This window comes from Nipponia nippon, unplaced genomic scaffold (genome assembly GCF_047370975.1).
Source record: "Nipponia nippon isolate SJK-2023a ecotype South Korea unplaced genomic scaffold, ASM4737097v1 scaffold_5, whole genome shotgun sequence".
NCBI classification, from domain to species: Eukaryota; Metazoa; Chordata; class Aves; order Pelecaniformes; family Threskiornithidae; genus Nipponia; species Nipponia nippon.
In genome coordinates this window covers 33223069-33245464 of record NW_028262369.1, presented here as the reverse complement: position 1 = coordinate 33245464, position 22396 = coordinate 33223069, and the positions used below count along the sequence as shown (strand labels likewise).

The following is a 22396-nucleotide window of genomic DNA, read 5'->3' as shown; positions in this document are numbered from 1 at the left end:
GCCTATCCAACGGCCGAGCCAGTTGTCCCTTTGGTTTACATTCTCTGACGTGTATTATTTACTTTTGTACACACTGTACTCTGTAAATACCTTAATGAGTAGAGAAATAGAAAGGCAGTTTACAGTGAAATGGAGGTTTGAAGGAGATGGGGGAATTCGCTGTGTGGCAGGGCTGCCAGAAATGCCGTCCCTGTGATGATGCTTCATGCTCCCGAGCGTGATGGAGAGATTCCCAGGCTGTCAGGGGTGGTAACAACTCGGCTGCGCCCTGGGAAATCTTCCCAGCCGGATGGTACCAGCCTTGTGAATCACTTACTAGGGGTGAATGCTGCTGCTGCTCCCTGCCTTTAACTCCAGCGTGACCCACGTGGGCCCGACCGGCTACAGCAGAAACAACTTGCAGTGACCTATGTCTCATGTGCTGTTTATCATACCACAAAGATGACAGGAATGCAAAAATTATAATGTTCGTACAACTTCACGGTTAGAGACACAGACGTGACTTTGATGGGTGCCGGCAGACAGGGCTGTCTCACCCCACCGCACGTGCCTGCCTGATGCCGCAACCAGTGCCACCAACAAGTTTGCTCAGCTCTGCAGAGCTCACATGGGAAAGGTAAGTGCCTTTCTAGCGGGTCTTGCTGGAGAGGGAAGAGAGAAAAGAAAGAAGGGACAAGGTGGGAAGCAACGCTGGAGAGACATGCACAAAAACCCTGCGACAACGCACCAGGGCTGCCTGCACCTGATCTGGTAACAGATTTGTTTGCACAAGAGCACTCATTGTGCCACAGACCTGTTCTCTCACTGCTGCAGTTAACGAGGAATGTATTTATGGTCCTTGAAAGCGCATGCAAAAAAAGCCACACTCCAGCTGGGTGTCTTCTCCCAGCACCGCCACTGGGAGAGCCCCAACAAACCATCACAGGCAAAGGCAGGGTTAAATCATGGTTTAATCTCACCCTGGAGTGACAATGCACTGGGGGACAGAGCAGGGCTGGGTCCGCTGCCATGGGGCAGCGGGGCCGGTGCCTGAGACGCCGCAGGGCAGGCTCCTTTTTCCACCCCACCGTGCTGCCCAGATGTGATCAGCACCATCTCCTTCATCCTCAGCATCTGAGCAGGGCCGGGAGAGCAGCAGCAGGTCCGGTGTCCCCATACCGGTGCAGCCCCACTGGCATCACACTGGGGCACTGTGGGGCCTGCTGCCTTCAGCCTCTGTCCTCATTCCCAGTTCACCCCTTCTCCCCCTCCTGTCCACTCCTTTCCTCCTGCCCCCAGCCATGTGGGGCCAAAAGCCAAGGGCAGGTGGCAAAGGGCAGGAAGGGGATGGAGGTGGGGGGGACGGTGAGAGGCCGCAGCAGTGGTGGCTGGGCTGCAGGCTCAGATGGAGATGTGTGACTCTTGCTCCTCTTCTTCTGGCAGCTGCTCGCTTGGCTGGATGTAGTTGTCCTCGATGAAACCGTCATCATCCTCAGCTTGCAGGTCGGCAGCACCAGGCATGGGGTGGCTCTCGCTGGCCCCCCTGTCCCAGCTGCTGCCATCCTCCATGGGGCTGCCTCTGATCGAGCTGGTTTCAGGCAGCGGCCGGTGGCGGTAGCTGGCAAAGTTCTTGTGGAAGAGCTTGCACTTGGCAGCCAGCGCGATCAGGATGGAGATGCCAATTGCTGTCACCAGGAAGCCCACCAGATACGGCCAGCTCCTTCCCCCCTTCCCGGAGGGCGGTGTGGTGGCTGTGGTGCAGGAAAGGCATGTCAGGGCATGGCGGGTCAGCCTGCGGCATACCTGGCTCTCCTCAGCAGCCAGCCCCATGCATGCCTGCAGCATGCAACCAGCACTGCATTGCTTTCATTTGGAGCAATATAAATGCTCTTCACCAAGAGCTAGCTACCAAGGGTGCATGAACACTGTGGGGAAAACTGCCAGACGGCTGTCTGATACTGGTGCCCATCACTGTGCAGTCTGTGTTCTGTGTGGCTCTGTGGCATCTGCTAACTTTTCGGTTGCAAAGCCAGCAAACACCTCCAGGTGGTGACTACCCTCCCCACCAAGCCACCGCTGGAGGCCACCCTCCCCACCAAGCCACTGCACCAGCGGTGGCTGGGCAGCCTGAGCCCCTAGGGCTGCGGGGCAGAGCAGAGGGTCTCCAGCTGCGGTCCCCTCTGGGATGACAGAAGTCAGGAGGGAGCTAGACTTTACAGACACCCCCGTAGCTGCACGACTTACTGTTGCTGTGGGTCACTGTGATCTGCTGTGTCGTGCTGAGCCCCCGAGGAAACCGCTGCTTCATCTGGCAGCCCAGGTCCTGGGAATCCAGAGCTGCAACCTCCCAGCCCCGCAGCCCCAGGGGTGATGCGCAGGTGACCTGCACAGCTGGGAGACACACAGGCTAAGGTGGGATGGGGGGTCTTCACTTGGCCCCTCCCCACTTTAGAGAAGATAATCCCTGCTTGCTCCTGGGTTGATGGGACGCATCACAAGGTGCTCCTGGCTCTACCCTCCAGCCTCGCTAGCCCTCAGCACATTGCAAGGCACAACCAAAGAAAAAATTCCCTGACCAAGGAAGTGTGCAAGTGTGTGACTGTGATTAGCAGGCTCCTTTTAACTGGATAATGCCAAATTCATGGATACTGATAGAAACCCCACTGTTGCAGGGCTGCTTTCACCTGGGAGCCAAGCTCAGAGGGTTGGAGCCTGGTCCGGCTCCACAGGAGGAGCTGCCGAGTGCTCAGCAGCTCTTGAAAATGTGATCGCTCCACATAGATACATATAGGTGGATTTAGGGGCTTGTACGTGCAGCCCCTTTCCCAGAAGAGTGGCTAAATTATCCTGCTGTCATTCCTAGAAATCTTTAGTATCATGTGTAACTGCAAGCAAGGACCAGACACATCACCTTTCGGTTCACTGTCCCTCAACAGGGTGGGAAAGGTCCCTGGAGAGCCATCTCAGAGCCTGCCCAGGGGCTGGAGCAAAAAGATAGAGCAGGACCGCTGCACCCAGGGTTCCTCCTGCCCGACACCTCTCCTGCCACCCACCCTCGTCCGCTCACCTTGCCTGCGCTGCAGCCACTGCTGCAGAGGCTGCGCGGTGCAGTCACAGACCCAGGGGTTCCCTTCCAGCCGGACCTGCGGGACTGCCTCCATCAGCTGCAAGCTCCGAGTGTCCAGAGAGACCAGTGTGTTGTGCTGCAGGTCCAGGTGGAAAAGAGCCTTCAGTGGCAGGAAGAAAGCAACCTCAAGCTCTTGCAGACTGTTGTTTCTTAGGAGCAGTGTGTGCAAGTTTCCCAGTCCCTTGAAAGCATCCGTGTGGAGGTAGGCAATGCTGCAGCTGCTCAGGTCCAGCAGGCGCAGTGCCCTGAGGTTGGAGAAGACCGCTGATCTCAGAGCCAGCAGGGCATTGCTAGAGAGGTTGAGGGAGCGTAGGGAAGGGAAATTCATCAAGAGAGTCCCATGATGGGGCATGACCAAGGAGTTGAAGGAGAGGTCCAAACCGGTGATGTTGCTTGGAAGGGAACTTGGAGCGTGCAGGAGGCTCTTCCCGTTGCAGTCGGCCCATCCCTGGGAAAAGAGCTTCTGTCTGAGATGGGCTGTCCATGCTGGGGAGGATCTCTAGAGCAAGACTCCCCAGAAGTTCAAATGCCTTAACTAATTACCCTTGCAGAGTTTAAAAAAGCAAAGACACAAACAGGGGTAAAAACACGAGTGCCAGTTTGGTGTGGGCCGGGATAAATGGAGAAGGATGAGCAGGACACTCCAGGACAGCCCAGGACTGAGAGCAGCCGGCTGAAGAAGTAAAAGAGGAGCACGGAAAGCCGGGGGGGAAACTCAGACAGATGGGGTGGGTACAAAGGGACCGGGATGTCACCCCCCTGTCCCCTCTTCCAGGGCAGTTGCCATCTGGATTCAGCTTGCAGAACACCTTCCTCTTCCTCTTCCTCCCCCAGATCGCCACCTCCAGCCCCCAGGGAGCTCTTGTGTGACACAAGGGCATCCTCCCAGCTGGAGCAGAGGAGTGGGCGAGACCCCTGCCCACTGCAAGGGCAGGCAGGCAGGCAGGCAGGCAGCAGCAGCTGGCCCGGCTGCGGAGCACTGGGCACTGGGCACTGGCTCTAGGCACCCGTGTCAAGAGCTGCTCCCTGAGGCCTGTGCAGGGTGTTGCACCCACGCCTCCAGCCCTCCCGTGTTTCTGAGGATACACTGCGAGTGGCAGCAGCTTAGTGCAGGCTGGGTCTGTCTATACTAGTAAATAAAACAGACCAGGGACCATTCAGTGTCCCAAAACGACAGCGGTGCATGCTGGATGGATCGATCAGCCCAAGTGAATGGATGTTTTTTCCCTCCCCCAAAACAGGGTGGCCAAATTCAAACTGGTTTTGGGGAGCAGTCCCCAGCATGTGTTACTCCTGCCTGGGCTTTATGTGGGAGAGGGCCAGCTCCCCAAACTGAAGCTGCCAGAGGGCAGGTTGGCAATTTAACAGCTTGGTTGGGCAGGCACGGGCTCCTGCTCGATGTCGCATTTGGGCCCCACGGGCAGAGATGCTGTGTTGGAAGTTTGCTGCCGTCCATAGTCCCGGCTTTCGAGGTCTGGCTGCTTTCCAGCTAGCTGCCGTTTCCGCTTCTTTGCCTCTCGCGTGATCACCTCTCCTTTCATCCTCCTGTTCCCCCAAATCTCCTGTCAGGCCCTGCCGTCCCTGCTCACTAGAGAAACGGCTATGCCCTTGTAAATCTGGGCTGCCAAGGACTGGGTTATAATGGGGCTGAGACATGGGGGAACCACACAGGTCCCGTCCCAAGCTCAGAGGGGGCTGGGCTTGGGCAAGCTGGGGAAAAACAATGCAAATGTTTTGAGGGAGTATCTGAGAGCTCGGTGGGCAGCTCTGCGCTGTGCCATCTACCCGTGACAGCCGCTTTCCCTGCCTCCTCCCAGCTCCTGCCCGGTGCAGCCGAGCTGCTGGCTGTGGTGCTTGTCCCAGTGGGATGGGTTAGTTATATTTCCTGCTCCTCACCAGGCGCTCGGGGATCCTGACCCCCATGGTCAGCCTGATCTGGCTCGGTCACTGCATCACTGTACATGGGAGAGGGAGTGAGGGGCTGGGAGCCCCTCGGGGTTGTGCCTCGCTGCTGCTCACCTTGCAGCACCCCTTATGGGTGGCCACATTATGGCCACAGCCAAGAGAGCCCTCCTGGAGTCAGAAACACCACGGCTCATCATGTCTCGAGCTGTGCGGAGCAGGAGCTGCCCGCTGGGGCCCACTGCCCCGCAGGCACGTGGTGCCGCCACCCCGGCTGTGCTGGCAGGACTGGGAGTGGGGTGCCCCTGCCCGCCCCCGCCTGCTGCCCACGCCAAAGCCCCCTCAGCCCCCCTACCTGGTGGTCAAGGCTGCAGGGGTGTCCTGTCACCACTGACCAGGCGCAGAGGAGGCTGCAGACCCCAAGCAGGCAGGCAGGAGCCATTTGGCTCCAGGAAACTGCCAGGCAGAAAAACAAGTCTCAGGGAAAGCTGGGAAGCCGGCAGAGCCGGCCGTGCTGGGCGAGGTGTGGCTGCGGCCGCACGCCCCGGGGCCCCCGCTGAGCCCCTGCGCCCTGGCCGCACGGCCCTGCAGACCACCAGCACCTGGGAGCCAGCCTGGCTGCCGCCCTGGCCCCGCTCCCGACCGACCGACGGCGGGTGAAAGGTGGCGGTGCCGGTTACACATTAACCGCCGTGCCCCGCCACCTCCCACCCGCTGCCTCCCGTGATGGGTGGCCGGGGGACCGCCAGCATCTGCCTGGTGGACCATGGGGTGCCGCAGTGGCTGCCTCGGTGGAGCACCAGGAGGTGCTGGGGGGCCAAAGGAGGAGGGGGCACCTCTGTGGCATCCCGCCCGATATGGCCGTGCTGGAGGAGAGCAGCCTGAGCCCGGCCCCAGTGCTGTGCCGGCCGCTGTGTCCCAGCTCTGCGCACCCAGGGCAAGGGCACACAGCACGCCTTGGCTGAAGAAGCTGGGGCTGAGGAGGCCGGAAAGTTTGCTACAGGAAAATAAAAGTCTCATTGGAATTCAGGTGGGAAGGTGTTTAAAACGTGCAGCAAACAGGCAGGTCCCTGGGCCCGGCAGTGGCTCAGGGGTGTTGGCTTTCCAGCACTGGGGAGTCACTAATAAAAATGTGACTTCCCTGAGCAGCACCCAGGGCTCCTATGGAGGTTCCAGAGGACAGGAGTGCCCCACCGCCTCCGGCACCCCTTGCACAGACCTGCCACCTATCAACAGTGCTCCCTGCCAGCCCTGCTGTGGAGTCAGTGAAAATCTGGAAAATTACGTCAAAGCAGCATCTCGCTGGCATTTACTGGCACATGGTTGGGTGGGATGTGCTCCCATGCCCATGGGTGCCGGGGCAGGTGAGTGGGCAAGGGCTGGCAGAACCACAGCCTGGGTAGGGGAGGTGCTGGCAGCGCCCGCTCCTGGCTTTGCCTCTGCGGCAGGAGGGAGCCCCGAGCTCTCCTCCCTGCTCCCCGTTCCTGCTCCCGTTCAGCAGCAGGAAGCCGCCTGCCAAGAAGAGCCTGCAGCTCTGCAGTTTCCACCCCGGCGGCAGCCAGTGCAGGGCGGCCCCGCTTCCCCCAGCTGCCAAGGGGCTCCTCCACAGCCGTGTGTCCCACCCTTTCCTCAGGGAAAGGGCTTCCCAGCAGCCCATCCTTGATCCTGCAAGCGTGTGGTGGACACTGCCGCAGCCAGGCAGCTGACTGCTCCCCAGCTGCCCTGCCGATGCGACCAGGCAGGCTGGGGATGCTCGGCCACCCCACTCTGAGGCTGCTCTTATGCCTGGCAGCAGCAGCCCTTAATCAGGCCTTTCAGGGCCTCCCCAGGACCCGCTGTGCATGTAAAACAAAACAAACAGCCAGAACACAAGGCTAGAAAATGTTGCTGAGGCAGCCCAGCCTGTCGGTGGATTCGCAGGGCGTTTGCGTTTCCTATCAGGAAATGTATCGGTGCGTTATGGTTTCTGGCATGCGGTGCTGTGCATTAGAACGTGCAAATGATAACAAAAGGGGTATTTTTGTCACTCTTTTTTTTTTAGTCTGTCGTGATTCAGCAAAAAAGTTGAGGTCTGTGAATTCAGCAGAAATTCAGGTGCTTTCAGTGTGCTGTGGGTTAGGCAGCTGGAGCTTTCCATATTACAGGAGAGCAAGTGTGGCGAGCTGCTTTGGCTGGGCTTGGCTGAACCCAGCTCCCTGGTTCCTGCTCTGGAGGTACATAAGGTTAAACTGGAGCTGTAGCATCCTGGTTGGGTCTCCCCACAAAACCTCCCAGAGAGGAGGGATCCCAAGGGATCTGCACAGATAGACACCTCTTATCCAGGTGTTCCTAGAAAAAATGCAAGGGAACAAATCAGCTTGGGTCAGATCCCTCGATGGATCCCTGAGATCTCCTAGGCATCACCTGGGGTGGAGAGCTGACCCCAAATGGCTCCCATTCCCCAAAAGAGCAAAGCAATGCCCTGGCTCCCCTTGGGCAGTAAGAGAAGCCATCCTGTGCTCCCTGGAGGAGCACGCTGCAGGGCCCGCAGTTGCAAAGCCTTCCCATAAAGCATGTTTGTTCTGTTAAATAATCCTGTTCTCGAATGGATCCTTGTGTTGGAGGACATTTCACAGAGTGCATCACAGCTCATGGCTCTGTGTGCTGCTGGGGGAGTACAGAACGAGTTGCTTCCCCAGGAGCAGCATGTGTAAGCATGTAATGGCACAATGGCATTTATGGTTCTGAGCGTGACTGGTTTCTACAGCCAGTGAACTAGGGGAAGAAGTCATTTATTTATCTGTTCATGTATCTGTCCCCTTCCTGCAGCCGTACTGAGTGCACAGATGAGTCCCTGACCCAGCATGCTTGCAAACGTGCTTGGGGTTGGCCAGGCAAATGGGGATGTGGGATTCACCAGGAGGGCACCGATGGCAGGGGGACCAGCCTTGGCTGCTGAGCCCCTGCATGTCCCACTGTGGGACATCCCTGTGCTCCGCATTTACATCATGGTTGTGCCTCAGGTTCCCCGTGGGTCTCCCAAAAACAGAGCCCCTCACCTATGCACAGCCCACGGCAAAGCACAGTGCTTAGTTTTCCAGGCAAATGGGGGCAGCTGCATCTGGTGTCCGTCTTTTTCAGCACCTCTCCACCCCTTCTTTTGTGGGGCGGCCGGGTGGCTGCGCTGGGGGAGCCCCTGCCTGCTGCCATCCCTCCCTCAGCACACCACGGGCACCGCGCGGCCCCAGAGCGCGCTGTAAATAGTCGGAAGCGATGAATGGATTTCCCCTTCCTCTCCATGTGGGCTTTAGATTTTTGGCCGGATACGGCATGGGCTCGGGACACACCAAAACATGAGGCTCGCTCCCTGGCAGCCCTGGCTTTCGCGTGGGAACAGCTCAGTTTGTGAGGCAGCGTGAGGTTTGGTGGGTGAAGCTTACGGTGATTTCCTGGGGAATGCCTTTCACTTGCCAGGTGAAGAGCCCAGAGCCCGCCAGAGTCTGGGGCAGGCTCGCAGGAGGGCTGGGTGTGGGACCCCCTGGGGCTGGGGGGCAGCGGGGCTGTGCCGTGCCCATGCCGGTGCCTGTGCTGGCGCTGCACATGGGAAAGCGCTCAGGGAAAGCCAGGCTTTCTGCTGCTTCCCACTTCCTCCCAGACATGTTTACTGCAACATGGAGGGTTTTCTCTCCTGGCAGTGGCCATCTTCCTGTTCAGGCTGGCCAGCTTTTTGTTGCCCTGCCTGTGCTCCCGCTCAGCCCCTTGCAACCCAGACAGCGGCCCCACGATGGGCTGCTGCAGGCGTGAGTCAGACCCTAGCACAGCACGGAGCCCAGGTGGGGCCATGCTTCGTGCTCCGGCTTGTGGCGGCGGGAGGCCGAGGTGTCATGAGGTGTGTACAGCCTCAGCATTGCTGCACGCCGCTCACCAGGGGACAGCCTGTGTGGGGCAGCTCTCGCCGGCTCCTGGAGTCAGGCCTGTCTCCGAACAATGGGTGGAGAGCAGGAAATGCCGCATGGGAAACAGGATTTGGCTCCGCCGCCGCCAGCCACGGCCCCTTGGCCCCTTTCCTTTCCCTGCTCCAGAGAGCCCTTCCCACAGCCATCGGCTGTGGGGCTGCGTCGAGGGGACCGGGATGCTGCCGCCTGGGCGGGCTGGGGCATGAGACCCTCTGCATGACGGGCGAGAAGGGGGGTCGGGACACCTCCCAGCTGGGCTGGGGGCTTGGGATGGCTCAGGGAGCACTGAGCACGCAGCCCTAGCCCTGCAGGGGTGAACGCCGGCTCCCCAGGAGAGCTACCACTGGGCAGGGGACCTCAGTGGCCTCTTTGCCACCAAGCCCCACTCCTGAGCAGCCGGGTGGCCACCGAGCAAGTGGCAACGGGGGCATCTTCCTCACCGTGCCCAGGCTATGTGGCAGAGGAGGTGATCCCAGCTCCCCCAGACGCCGAGCAGCAGGGCGGAGGCGAGATGGGGGGCGCAGGCAGGGAGCAGGGGTCCTGAGCCGCCGCTCACGTGGAGCCCCTAGGCAGCCACGGCCTCTGGCTCCGACCCCCGTGGCTGGGACATGCCGGGGATTTTCTGACCTGTGCCAGATTCGAGACACGCTCCAAGGACATGGGACTCCAGGTTTATCTTCTGCTTCTCCTCCCATGGCTGGCAGGTAAATCGCCCCTTTCCCTCTGCCCCAGGGAGCAGCCCCTGCCCCAGGGAAGCTTGGTGGGATGAGGCAGCTGTGGGAGCTCAGTGGCGCCATCGGAGCAGGGTTTGGAGGGAGGAAACATCCCTTTGTGATCAGCCATTTGGAGACCTCAGAGGCTGGCAGTGCCCTGCTCTGCCTGCCTCTCCCCGGCACGGGGCTGGGGCGCGGGCAGCTTGCGGGAGGAGAGGGGTCCCAGGACCCCCGTCCTGCTGCACGGTTGGCTCTTGGTGGGGGGCTGAGCCCATGGGGATCTCCAAAAGGAGAGTGGAAATGCCCACTGTGCCATCCCGATGGGTCTGCACCCAACCTGGCTGTGCCTCCTGGGCTGGGGGTGGCAAAAATGTCCTGGAAAGAGGGTGACATCTGGGTGATGGGGTCTGGCCCTGAGGCAGATGGCTGTGCCCTTGTCCAGTCATAACGAGCCCTCGTGCTCCCCCATCCCAGGGGCCATCCTGGACATCACCCTGATCGCCAACGTGCAGAGCCTGTCCCACTCCGACTTCTTCCTCTCCTGCGTCATGGGGGAGCGCGACGTGAGCTACCTGCAGATCGAGCGGGAGAACAAGATCGTAATGACGCACCCCAAGATGGGCTTCCAAAATTACCGCAACCGCAGCAACCACGTCCAGGCCAGGGGCTTCTCCATGGCTGACCTGGTGGGGATCCTCTACTGCCTGGGGCGCACTCCAACCGAGCAGGCCCAGGTGGTCTACGTGCACAACAGCCACAACGGTGAGTGGCTGGGGGAGTCGTCAGGCAGCCCCCCACCTGCCAGCTGGGTCCACATGGGAGCTACCTGCCCTGTGCTTCGCAGCCCCAGTGCCAGCCGGCATGGCAGGGGGACAGCGGTGACCCGCGGGCTAGGTTTGGGGTCTGCTGGCACTGGTGGGGTGGAGAGGGGAGGGATGTTCAGCTGGAGGAGTGCGGCTGAGCCCTGTGGAGGTGTGCGGGGACAGGTGGCAGCGCAGGCAGGCGGCTGGGCTGGGAATGGTGCCCAGCAGCAGGGCAAGGTGCAAGAGGAAGCCAGGCGCCCTTGGAGGAGGCGGTGGGGTCTGGAAATCATTAACCAGGGGGCAGCCCATGGGAGCTCCTGGGGAGGCGGTGGCACCGGGGAGTGCCTCCAGCAGCCTCCCCTGGCGCTTGGCGAGCACCATGCCACAGCAGCACGTCGCTGCTCTGGCTGTGGGGTCTCCACGAGAGGCACCGCTCCCTCCACAGCTGAGGACTCTGCTCCCATTTTGGGCCATATAAGCCAAAAGGGCCTCCCCGGGCTGGCCTGCGGCAAGCATACTGCCCGGGCCAGCACTCTCCCACACTGCCTCCTCAATCTCCACTCCTTCTGTGCTTGAGACTTCGCAAAACTATTAGAATTGAAATTTTCTGTGATAGCTGTTTGCCTCGGAATGCTGCCTAGCCTTTATTTATAAAGTTTTAGCTGAAACAGTTGACCTTTTGCTGGGAATGAGACGAGGGGGATACAAGTTTCCCTGTCTGTGTTAAAACACATCTTTAGCATATCGTTTTGAGCAGCTCTAGTATCTTCAGGCTGGGGAGCAGAGGCTGCCGGTAGGGTCCAGCCATGCCCCAAAGAGCAGGGACCAGCCTGCGTCCTCGGACAGAGGCTCGCCCCAAAAATGGCAGCAGTCCTATTGGAAACAGAGCTGTCTGGTCTGGGCAAGTGGAGCAGCACAGAGGCACCAAGGGAGGAAGGCAGAGGCACCAGGAGATGGCGTGGGGGGCACGGCCGGCAGCGGGGGGCGAGGAGTGCAGCGGGGGGCTCTGCACCCACAGATGTCCCCATATATAAGGCCCAGGAAAGGTGACAGCTCTGAGGTCCTATTGGGATGATGAGGTGTCCCATGGTGGGGGGGTCCCGGGCAGCCCTCTGCTCCTGGATTGCCATAGCCAGGCCAAAATACTGCCATGGAGGAGCTGGTCGGTGTCCAGGTCCAAGCCTCTGTGGGAGTTGTAAGTGCCAAAAATGTGGCTTTTTTCCAAGTGCCAAACAAGCTGCCGTTGCTCTGTTTAGTTTAGAAAAGGAGAAAGAAAAAAAAAAGAGGAAGATGGATCAAAGGAAAAAGTAACCAAAAAAATTACATCTTTGCAGGGGGAGGGAGGGCTGTGTACAGAACCCACCGGGGGCGCTCAGTGCGTATCGTTTCTCCTGTTAAGCCCACGAGCGCACCAAAGCAGGATGGGATGATGAAGCAGCGGGTGGGGAACGCTGCTAGAGGAAAGCTGGCATTTCCCAAAAGGTCATGCACGAAGAAGAACACAGGAAGGATGATAAACTTTGAAAGTATTGCTGTAAAAACACAGTAAAACAGACCAAAAAGGTCATGAGGAGCAGTTTTGGAAGGGTTTAAACCTGGCAATAAGTTATTTTTCGGAATACCCAGAGAGGCCATTGCAGAAAAAACAAAATTCTTTTATTTTTGCATCCATGTGCACAATAGAGAAACTGGGAAAACTTCTCAGGGGATCTGTCTGAAATGCCAGCACTGATAGCAGGAGATGGGCAATAAACAGCTGAACGGAGCAGCGCAGCGTTGACAAGCCGGGCTTGCGGTTAGCGGGGCTGTGCCTCTGCCCGTGGGGCCTGAGCGGAGGGTGGGCGGCAAGGCTGCCTGTGGGATGCCAGCCTTTCCTAAAAGCTTTCTGGGTTGGGAGTTACAGGCCTGTAAACCCAAACTGGAACCAAGCAAATTAGTAAAAATCGTAATAAAGAGCAGAATTTGTGGTTATGTGGTACCTGAGGAAGAGGCAGCGTGAGTGAGAGGGTCTCCGGGGAGGCAGTGGTGAGGATGCTGTGGGTGACCTGGCTGATGCTGTCTGCTCAGGTTTCCAGAGAAAATTAAGAAAATTCCCTTTCAAAGGCTCTTTGGGAGCAACTTTGCATGCAGGGGGTGGCAGGGGCGGTCTCTGCATGGGTAAATAACTGACTAAAAGAAAGGGACCAAGAATATGAGTTAATATCTGGTACTTGTCATGCGGGGAAGTCCCTGCCAGCGTGGCACAGGGTCCTGTGCCACTCGTTGTGGTTACAAACAACTGAACAAGTAGCCATGCCAGCTACTGTCCCCAAGCTGCCCAGGGAGGGAAGAGCTCTGCGAGGGGCTGCAGACACGGCTGAGCAGTGGTGGAACGGCAGATAAAATTCAGCATAGGTAAATGCAAAGTGCTGTGCATGGGGTTGTGTCGGGCTCTCACTCCAGCAGGTGAAAGAGAGTGAGACAGGACAGGGGCCACATCTGTGTGCCCTTTACAAGGGACTGCAAAGTCCGTGGTAGAAAGATCCCAACTAGAGGGTTAATACCTGACTCGGGAAGCTCCTGGGCTGCAAACCGCTGAAGGCAGGGAGGCAAATTTGGGGAATTACCAGGACGTGTGACCTGTCTTGCCCTTCCCCAGGCGTCCACGGCATGTGCCGCTTCCTCCCGGCCCCCGGCCTCGCTGGGGCAGGACATGGGGCTGGATGTGCCTTAGCTCCAACCTGGTGTGGCTGCTTTTAGTGTGTGCAAGCTGGTATGCAGGCAGGCTCTGAGAGCCAGCACCCACTTGTGCCCTCTTTTGTGTCTGTCCTGGCACGCCCAGGGCTTGGTTTCCCAGGCCTTAATGTATTTATAGCCCAGTTTGTGCTCAAAGCTGGGCTCTGGCTGACTCACATTAATACTCCGAGAGTTCATTGCTGCTGCACGCCCCAACACCTGGGAGATCAGGAAAACAGCCATGGCAGGGCCGCTGGTCCCATGGGCTGGCGAGCAGCCCTCTGCACGCCTGCTTCCCCTCACCGCCCCTCGCCTGCCTGTTCTGTCGCTGCCTGCAGCTGCTCCGCACCTCCCCGGGCTGGCAGCAAGCAGGGTGCACCGTGCAGATTTGTCCCAGCTGTCACCTCCCCAGGCTGCTGCCACCGGCATCCTGCGCTGGGCTGGGGATGGCCAGAGGACAGGGTGCCCCATCCCACTCTTTGGTGTCTGCCCGCGGGGGCTGGAGGGGCCAGGAAGGGAGCGCCTGTCCCTGCAGAGGCTCAAGGGGTCCCGGCTCCCACATGGGGCAATGGGGGAGGCGCACCATGACATCCCAGCAGAAACATGTGTGGCAGGTGCTGGCCTGCACCAGGGCTGCATTTTGGGGTTGCTGGTCTGGGGGTGCCAGCACTGCCCTTGGGTGCGAGTGCCCTGGGGGGTGACTGCTGCTCAGCCTTCTCCTCATCATCATCATCCTCCTCCTCATCATCATCTTCCTCCACAGCCTACCTCTTCCCAGTGAAGGCCACACAGTCCGTAAACATCGCCGAGCCGGCCACCTTCTCTGCCAGGGTCCTCAAGAGGAAGGAGACAGACGTTATGTGGAAAAGAAATGGCAAGTGGCCCCGAGAGCAGGCGCGGGGACAGGGCTGCTCTCAGCAGTGCCTGGCGCTGGCCCCAGGGGGCACCAGGTCACCCTCTGCCCCCTTGCAGGCACCTACTACCAGACCACAGACCGGGGCGAGGTGAGGGGCGACCTCGTCACCCTGACGCTCCCCAACGTCAGCGTGAGCGAAAATGGGGTCTACAGCGCCACGTTCATGGGGGACAGCCCTCTGTGGAGCGCCTTCTACCGCCTGATCGTGAGAGGTGAGCAGGTACCTGGCTCCCCAGGACACAGGGACAGGCAGCCGTATCCTGGCCCCTGGCCCAGTGCCACCCTGTGCCCCCTCCACTCTCTCTGCAGCCTGCCCTGCAAAGAAATGGGGACCATCCTGCGAGAAGGACTGTCCTGACTGTCTGAATGGCGGCATCTGTCACGACCATGTCGGCGAATGCATCTGCCCTCCTGGGTTCATGGGTACCCGCTGCGAGCGAGGTAGGTGCTGGGCTGCCCAGCAGCGGGAGCTGTGCCAGGGCATGCACGGGTGCCCTGCTGCACCCCCAGACCCGGGCACCGTAGCCAGAAATGCCACATACATCCCCAGCGCCTCCCCGCCCATGATGCCCCATTTCTGGAGCAAGGCTGGACCATCCACCTTCTCAGCAGGACACAGCCTCTGTACCTGCTCAGGGTGGTGATAAGAGGCTCGGGGCGCCCGAGCCAGTGCCATGCCATGCACAAGCAGTGCATGGGCAAACGGTGGGTGAGGGCAGACCACATGTGTTTTTCCAGCCTGCCGGGAAGGCCATTTTGGCCGCAACTGCCAGGAGACGTGCCAGAGAGCCCAGGGCTGCAGGGGGCTGAGCTTCTGCCTGCCGGACCCCTACGGCTGCTCCTGCGCCTCGGGCTGGAGTGGCTCCCGCTGCAGCCAAGGTAAGGGGATGTGGGCATCCATTGCATCACCCATCCAACCTGGGCTTCCTCCAGGGCCCGTGCAAACCTCTCCCGGCCTGAGAGTCGGGGTGGGCTGAGCAGTGCTGCTGCCTGCGCCAGCTGCCTGCGGTCTCTGCCTCCACGGCCCTGTGCCATGCCAGACCCATGCCACGGCTGGGGGTAGCAGTGAGCTTTCCTCTTCCCACAGCCTGTCCCCCAGGATACTATGGCCCCGACTGTGCCCTGGGGTGCGCTTGCCAAAATGGAGGCAGCTGTAACCGCTTCAGTGGCTGCATCTGCCCTGCGGGCTGGCATGGGCAGCACTGCGAAAAGTCAGGTGAGGCTGATTTCTGTCCCCCACCCTCGGGTGGGCTCCACCTCCTTGCTCTCCGGTGTCTGGGGAAGCCATTGGCTACTGGTCTCGCCAGCCAGCTCAGCAGACCCCCTTGCCTGCAGAAATAGCCCCCAACCCTATGGAAACCAGGGTGCTGCAAGGGGACCATCTAGTCTGGCCCCCGGGATTAGCTGTGCTGAGAGCGTTGCCGAGACTGGCACATGGGGTGGGGATCGGGGCTGGACCACAGCACCCAGCACCGGCCCCCTGGCACCAGGGTCCCACTGTGGCTAGGACCAGAGAAAGGTGCCAGCTGCTCTTGCACCTGGGGAGGAGCAGGGCCAGCCCTAACGCCAGTTTCTCCGTGCCAGACTGGTTCCCCCAGATCATCCAACTGGCCTCAGAGCTGGAGTTCAACGTGGGCTCGGAGCCCATCATCAGCTGCGTGGCCACCGGCAACCCGCTGCCTGCCAGCGACAGTGTGGAGCTGCGCAAGGCTGACGGCACTGTGCTCAAGGTACCACCGCTTGCCTGGCACCCACTCCCTACTGCCCCGTGCCCTCACCCCACCACCATCCCCACACATTGCCCCCCACCCACATTGCCAGCTCCCCCAAAAGCACCCATATCCCCACGAGTCTGCTGGGCAGCTTCAGGCCAGCGTGGGATGCCAGGGGGCTGAGCCAGGGGGCTGACAGCACCCTGTGTGCCTGCAGCTCATCAAAGCCATCATCGAGCCGGGCCAGATCACCTGTGAGTTTCAGGTGCAGCACCTGACGAAGGCAGACACAGGGCTCTGGGAGTGCCGGGTCTCCACGACTGGGGGTCAGGACAGCCGGAAAGTCAAGGTCAACATCCGAGGTGAGGAGAGGGCGACAGCACGAGCGGGATGAGCCGGGGCTGCTGGGGGAGGCTGATGGCATGGTGTGGCAATGCCAAACCCCCCGCCACTGGCCTGGGTGGCACCCGTCATGTGCTGCAGTGCCAGCAGACAGGTTTGGGCGGTGATAAAAGACTTCCCTGACAAAGCTGTAAGAAGCCAAGAGGTGGTGGATGTCCCCACACTCTGCTCCTCGGTGCCCTCGGTCCCACTAGTGTCGTTCCCTCTTCCATTCCCAGTGCCACCAGCACCCCTGAGCCCGCCGCGGCTGCTGGCCAAGCAGAGCCGCCAGCTCGTGGTGTCGCCTGTGGACTGCTTCTCCGGCGACGGGCCCATTGTGTCCATCAAGCTGCTCTACAAGCCCAAGGATGACGCCTCAGCGTGGTCATCCATTGTGGGTATGTGTTTGCTGGGAGAGGGGGGACACAGGTAGGAGCCAGGCAGGAGGGTACGGCTGCCCCAGCCAGTGTGGGTCTGGGGTGGGCAGAGGTCTCCATCCTGGGACCCCTGCAGTGATGCTGGGGAGGATGCTGGTGGCAGGGCAGAGTGTGGGTCATGGGCATGACTTTGACATATCCTCTTGGCCAACAGTCGACAACAGCGAGAACATCACCCTTGTGAACCTCCGTCCAGTGACCGCCTACGTCGTCAAGGTGCAGCTGAGCCGGCCAGGGGATGGTGGGGAGGGCAGCAAGGGGCCCGAAGCCATCATGGTGACCGAATGCCTTGGTGAGCCCCCATCTCCCTCAACCTCACCCTGACCCTAACGCTGACCCTACCCCTAACCTTGTGCATGAGGTTTTGCTGCCTTTTTGTTCACAGAGCCCACAGTCAAGCCTGTGATCGAAGGTTGGTCCGTAGAGGAGAAAAACACACTTCATGTCAACTGGAAATTGCCAAGTAACCACGAGCTGGCACATGGGTTCATCGTCCGTCTTTTTGACTCCGTGAGGCAGCTGGTCTGTGAGAAAAATATCACATCCATCTCCGTGCTCTCCGCCCGCATCGGGGACCTGGAGTTCAACAAGGAGTACGGGCTGGAGGTGCTGGTCTACCACTGCACCAGCCTGGGGCCCCCCTCTGACCTCTACAAGGTCATGATCAACAGCAAAGGTGGGTCTGGTAGCGCACAGGGAATTATTATAGGGAATTACAATGATAAATCAGTTATAAATATAACAGTGACCATCCCTGGGTCCAGCTGCTTCTGTATCTCATCTCTGATTGATAGTGCATGAACAGCTGCTTGGGGGAAAATGGGTCCTCCTTTCCCTGCTAGACCCCGCAGCCTCCAGCAGCAAGCAGCTGAGAAACTTTCTAAGCTGAACATGACATTCAGGTCATCACGAGTGATGCTCACAAACAGATCTGTCCTCCACGCCCTTGCCCAAGCCCTGATTGACCTGTCTATACTTGCAGCCTTTACAACACCCTGTAGCAACAAGTTCCTCGATATAATTCTCCTTTGCATGAAAAAACTATTTCCCTTTGGTTCACTTTAATCCTTCTGCCTGGTAATTTTGCTGGATGGTCAGTAGGGCTTGAGAAGATCTGCAGCGCCTTCTGGGGACACGTGCACACACACATGCACACAGCCCCCCACATGGGTGGGAGACTGTGGGGAGGTGCAGCATCAGCCTGACCAACATTTCTGGCAGGCAAGGGGGAAGCCGTGCATGAGGCCTTCAGTGAGGCTCACTGCCAGCTGGTACACGTTGGGAGGGCTGGTGGGCGTCAGGCTTGAAGAATGTGAGGTTTCTCTGCTCAGTAATTTTAAGAGCTTTGTGTGATTTGGCAGTTTGGGGTTAGGGATGTGGGCAGGCTGGAGAAGGCTCAGAGAAGGCTCAGAGAAGGTGGTGGGAATGATAAGATGCTCAAAACCTGCCATGTGTGAGGGAGGTTGAAGAAAGAAAATATCCCAAGAGCTAGTCAATACCAAGACGTCTAGCTTGACAGTTCCCGAAGCTGGGAGTGTTTGTGGGTGCAGTCCTGCCCTGCTGCTCTAGAGCAGCTCTACCTCCTCCTTCCTCCACCCAAGCAGGGGCCAGGTGTCCCTGGAGGTCCCTCAAACTTGGCACATCTTTGGTTGCCATTGCCATCCACGGGGTCCGGTCCTCACTCCAGTGCTCAGCCCCTGCAGCACCAGGAGCCCCGTCCTGGGACTGATCCTCTCCTCTCCTTGTCCCAGGGCCCTCCTCCCCGCGGTCGCTCTCAGCAGAGTCCGTGTCCGACACAGCCGTCAGGCTCTCCTGGGAGGTCCCCGAGTACCCCAACGGGGGCATCACCAAGTACATCGTGGAGCTGCAGCAGGTGGGGGGCACCAGCGAGCCCCAGTGGATCGACACCGACAGCGGCGCCGAAACCACCAAGATCGTCGGGGGCCTCAACGCCAGCACCAGCTACCAGTTTCGCGTCCGGGCCAACTCCCACGTCCCGGGGGAGTGGAGCCAGCCCGTGAAAGCCAAGACCCTGGGGGATGGTGAGTAGGGTGTCCCAGCAGGCAGGAGGCTCATGGCTCTTCTGGAGCTTGGGCTCAACATCTGGGTCAGCAAAGAGTGACCAGGGTGCTCGTGGTAACGTCAGAGAGCAGCTCTGAAGCAGCAGTCCAAACCCAAAACACTTGCGGGCATCTTCAGAAATCCTGCTTCTTCTAGTCCTGATGGGGCAGGGGTGGCATGGTGACAGCACGGCACCCGCAGAGTGGCTCTGCCTTGGCCAGAGGGTGATGCAGTGTGCAAGGGGCTAAAGGAGTAGAGCAGAGCCAGCATGGGAGGAACTGGTGGCTGGACCCAGAGCTGGTTGGAGGGTCCAGAAACTGGCGGGTTCGGTGACAGGGCCCAGGCAGTGACACCCTCACCCCAGTGCCACCATGGCCCTGGGAGCTCAGGACGCAGCTGTGGTGTCTCCATGGGATCCCGGGGTGCCAGGAGAGGGCTGCCATCTTGGTGTTTGGCCACCCAAGCCTGGGCAGGGCTCAGCCGTGGACCACGACCCTCCATCCCTCCTTTTGTCAGGAGCACTGAGCGTGCCGCCCAGCCTGGGCAGCCAGAGCACCGAGCAGGCAGGAATAGACCAGCAGCTGCTCTTGGCCATCGTCGGCTCCGTGTCCGTCACCTGCCTCACCATCCTCTTTGCCCTCCTGGCGCTTTTCCTCATCAAGAAGAATTTTTTCCACCGGCGCCGCACCTTTACATACCAGTCTGGCTCGGTGAGTGCTGCCTGCCCCTCCAGGACTGCGTCCCCAGCTCCCCACGTTCCAGCCCGATCCAGGTCACGCTCCGTAGCCTCCAGTCCAGATGCAGCCAGATCTCACTTCCACGTGGAGAGGGTGCGGAGCCCGCCCTTGCCCACGATGCCTGCCCTGCCGGGACTGCCACGCAGGCAGAGGGGTGCCCGGTGCCTCTAACCTCACCCGCTCCCATCTGCCAGGGGGAAGAGACCATCCTGCAGTTCAACTCGGGGACCCTGACCCTGACGCGCCGGCCCAAGCCGCAGCCTGAGCCCCTCAGCTACCCCATCCTGGAGTGGGAAGACATCAAGTTTGAGGACATGATCGGGGAGGGCAACTTCGGGCAGGTCATCAGGGCCATGATCAAAAAGGACGGCCTGAAAATGAACGCGGCCATCAAGATGCTGAAAGGTGAGCGGTGCAGGGAGGTGGGCAGGGTGGGCTGGGGTTTGCGGCTGCATCCTGGGCCATGCACAGGGCTGAGGAGAGGCAGGAGCCATCACTGGAGGAGCAGAGGAAGGGCCCTTGCTGTAGGACTGACGCATCCATCCCTGATTTTCTTCCAGAGTTTGCTTCAGAGAACGACCATCGGGACTTTGCTGGGGAGCTGGAGGTGCTGTGCAAACTGGGCCATCACCCCAACATCATCAACTTGCTTGGTGCCTGCGAGAACAAGGGTGAGGGCTGTCCCCCTCTCCCCTCTCCCCAGCCCCACGACCCCTGCCTGGCTGTGTATTCCTCTTTGCCGGGGAGAGCCCCACGAGCGCAACCTCCTCCCGCCCCCCCCAGGCTACCTGTACATCGCCATTGAGTATGCTCCCTATGGAAACCTCCTTGACTTCCTCCGCAAAAGCCGAGTCCTGGAGACGGATCCGGCCTTTGCCAAGGAGCACGGCACTGCTTCCACCCTCACCTCCCAGCAGCTCCTCCAGTTTGCTTCGGACGTGGCCAAGGGGATGCAGTACCTGAGTGAGAAGCAGGTACATCCCCAGCAAGCCCCACAGAGCATCCTTTCCCCAGGGACCTGGGGACTCTTGAGCAAGGCACAAGACCCCCGGCACCAGTGGGAGGGAGCATGTGGCTCTTGCTGACTGCTGGCCCCTTTCAGTTCATTCACAGGGACCTGGCAGCCAGGAATATCCTGGTGGGAGAAAACCTGGCCTCCAAGATTGCTGACTTTGGCCTCTCCAGAGGGGAGGAGGTCTACGTGAAGAAGACAATGGTGAGGCAGGAGCAAAGCATCTCCATGGGGCCTGCACCAATGTGGTGGGCAGGACCCCCACCATCAACGGGAATGACTCACCATGCCGGGACCGGCTGGGTCACGGCTGCCCTCCGTCTGCAAGGCATTCCCCCTCCCCTGACAGTTGCTCTCTGTTTCCCCAGGGCCGCTTGCCGGTTCGCTGGATGGCCATCGAGTCCCTGAACTACAGCGTGTACACCACCAAAAGCGATGTGTAAGTCCTGCAGGCAGGGGCATCAGGGCTGGGCATGGCTGCGGCTGCCTCCATCTCTCTCCCGGGTCAGTGTGGCAATGCTTTTGCTCTGGGTGCTGCAAGGGCAGGAGGTGATGCTGGTGCATCTCCCCGGAGGGTTGCTGGCTTGGCCCAAGCCTTGGCTGCCCGCCGCACCCTGGGCTTTGCCCTGTGCCTCTCAGCGGGGCACGGCTCGGGGCTCCGTCACATCCTCAGTTCCTGCCCTTTCAGGTGGTCGTTTGGCGTCCTGCTCTGGGAGATCGTCAGCTTGGGTAAGGCTCTTCTTTGTCCCCTGCCTCCACTTGGGTCCCTGCAGGACTGGTCTTCCTGCAGCTCCGGAGGGGACACCCAGGGACCGTCCCCACCGCAGCTAGCTGTGTGTCTCTGGCCGCAGGGGGGACACCATACTGCGGGATGACATGTGCTGAGCTCTACGAGAAGCTGCCCCAGGGCTACCGCATGGAGAAGCCACGCAACTGCGATGATGAGGTGTAAGTGGGCAGAGAGCCCCGGCTGATGGCGGCACTCACATCCCCCTGACCCCACTGCCCCACGGGGCTCCCACCAGCTTGTGGTAGCTCCTGCCTGGTTCCCCTCTGTGGCTGGGGGATGAGCTGGGGTCCCACACCCCAAACACCCTTCCTGGGCTTTAGTTTCCTGCTTGCTTCCCCCCATCTCCCACAAACAGCTTTTCTGCTGCCTCCCTGCTCTGTGCATGCTGAGCCACCGCTGGCTCTCTGCCCCCAGGTACGAGCTGATGAGGCAGTGCTGGCGTGACCGCCCCTATGAGCGCCCGCCCTTCGCCCAGATCTCCATGCAGCTCATCCGCATGCTGGAGGCCAGGAAGGTGAGTGGCGGCGGCGGCAGGGCTGGGTGCAGGGCACCTGCATCACCCTGGCTCAGCGGGAGGGATGCCCACCCTGCGCGGGGCTTGTCCGAATGCTGGAGCATCCCTTGGGCTCAGGGGGAGACATCCAGCAGCAGAACCTGTGTGACCCCACCACATGTGGGGATAACCCCAGCAGCACTTTTTGGTTGTGGGGAGCCCCATCACCTCCCCCCAGGGTGCAGCACTCGCGAGCATGCCAGCAGGGACAGGAGGTAGATGGGGACACTCTCACAACTGGATCCTGACCAAGGTTCCCCTGCAGGCCTACGTGAACATGGCTCTGTTTGAGAACTTCACCTACGCGGGGATCGATGCCACCGCTGAGGAGGCGTGAGGCTGCGCTGGCACCGCACAGAGGGGCAACACTGGCCCCAGCCTGCTGGGACAATGCTGTGGGGACAAGGGGCTGCCCGTCCCCACCCCGGGGCCAAGTGGCCAAACACCAGTGTCCCTTCCCAAGAGCACCTTCCCTGCAGCAGGACTGTGCTGTCCCCTCCCTGGCTACCCACCAGGTGTGTGCTGGCCACGCTGGCACACTGCCAGCCACCAACATGGCCCCACACTGCTGGGGGATGCGCTGGGATGGCCCCCAAGGACAAGTGCCAGCAGGGTGTTCGCAG

The 22396-nt window shown here is 60.1% G+C and overlaps 2 protein-coding genes across 3 annotated transcripts; one reads left to right on the top strand and one right to left on the bottom strand.

The window, feature by feature from the left end:
• Nucleotides 1-932: 932 nt before the first annotated feature.
• Nucleotides 933-5643, bottom strand: CUNH1orf210 (chromosome unknown C1orf210 homolog). Its single transcript, XM_009468192.2, has 4 exons — nt 5364-5643; nt 3047-3554; nt 2224-2370; nt 933-1730 (listed from the first exon to the last, which is right to left on the bottom strand). Exons 1-4 carry the CDS (start codon nt 5448-5450, stop codon nt 1381-1383), a joined length of 1092 nt encoding a protein of 363 aa, XP_009466467.1. The 5' UTR covers nt 5451-5643; the 3' UTR covers nt 933-1380.
• Nucleotides 5644-9057: 3414 nt separating this feature from the next.
• Nucleotides 9058-22173, top strand: TIE1 (tyrosine kinase with immunoglobulin like and EGF like domains 1). 2 transcript variants are annotated; one of them, XM_009468191.2, is made up of 23 exons: nt 9058-9647; nt 10131-10418; nt 13938-14048; nt 14147-14302; nt 14400-14531; nt 14829-14969; nt 15178-15306; nt 15675-15820; nt 16020-16164; nt 16423-16581; nt 16775-16912; nt 17006-17296; nt 18372-18662; nt 19198-19391; nt 19613-19823; nt 19979-20089; nt 20202-20392; nt 20521-20634; nt 20799-20869; nt 21119-21159; nt 21282-21378; nt 21635-21734; nt 22039-22173. In XM_009468191.2, the coding sequence occupies exons 1-23, from the start codon at nt 9602-9604 to the stop codon at nt 22108-22110; spliced, it is 3375 nt and encodes a 1124-aa protein (XP_009466466.1). In that variant the 5' UTR covers nt 9058-9601; the 3' UTR covers nt 22111-22173. The 2 variants fall into 2 exon arrangements, with proteins under 2 accessions (XP_009466466.1, XP_087587759.1); XM_087731633.1 differs by having other exon boundaries at nt 19198-19511.
• Nucleotides 22174-22396: the final 223 nt, after the last annotated feature.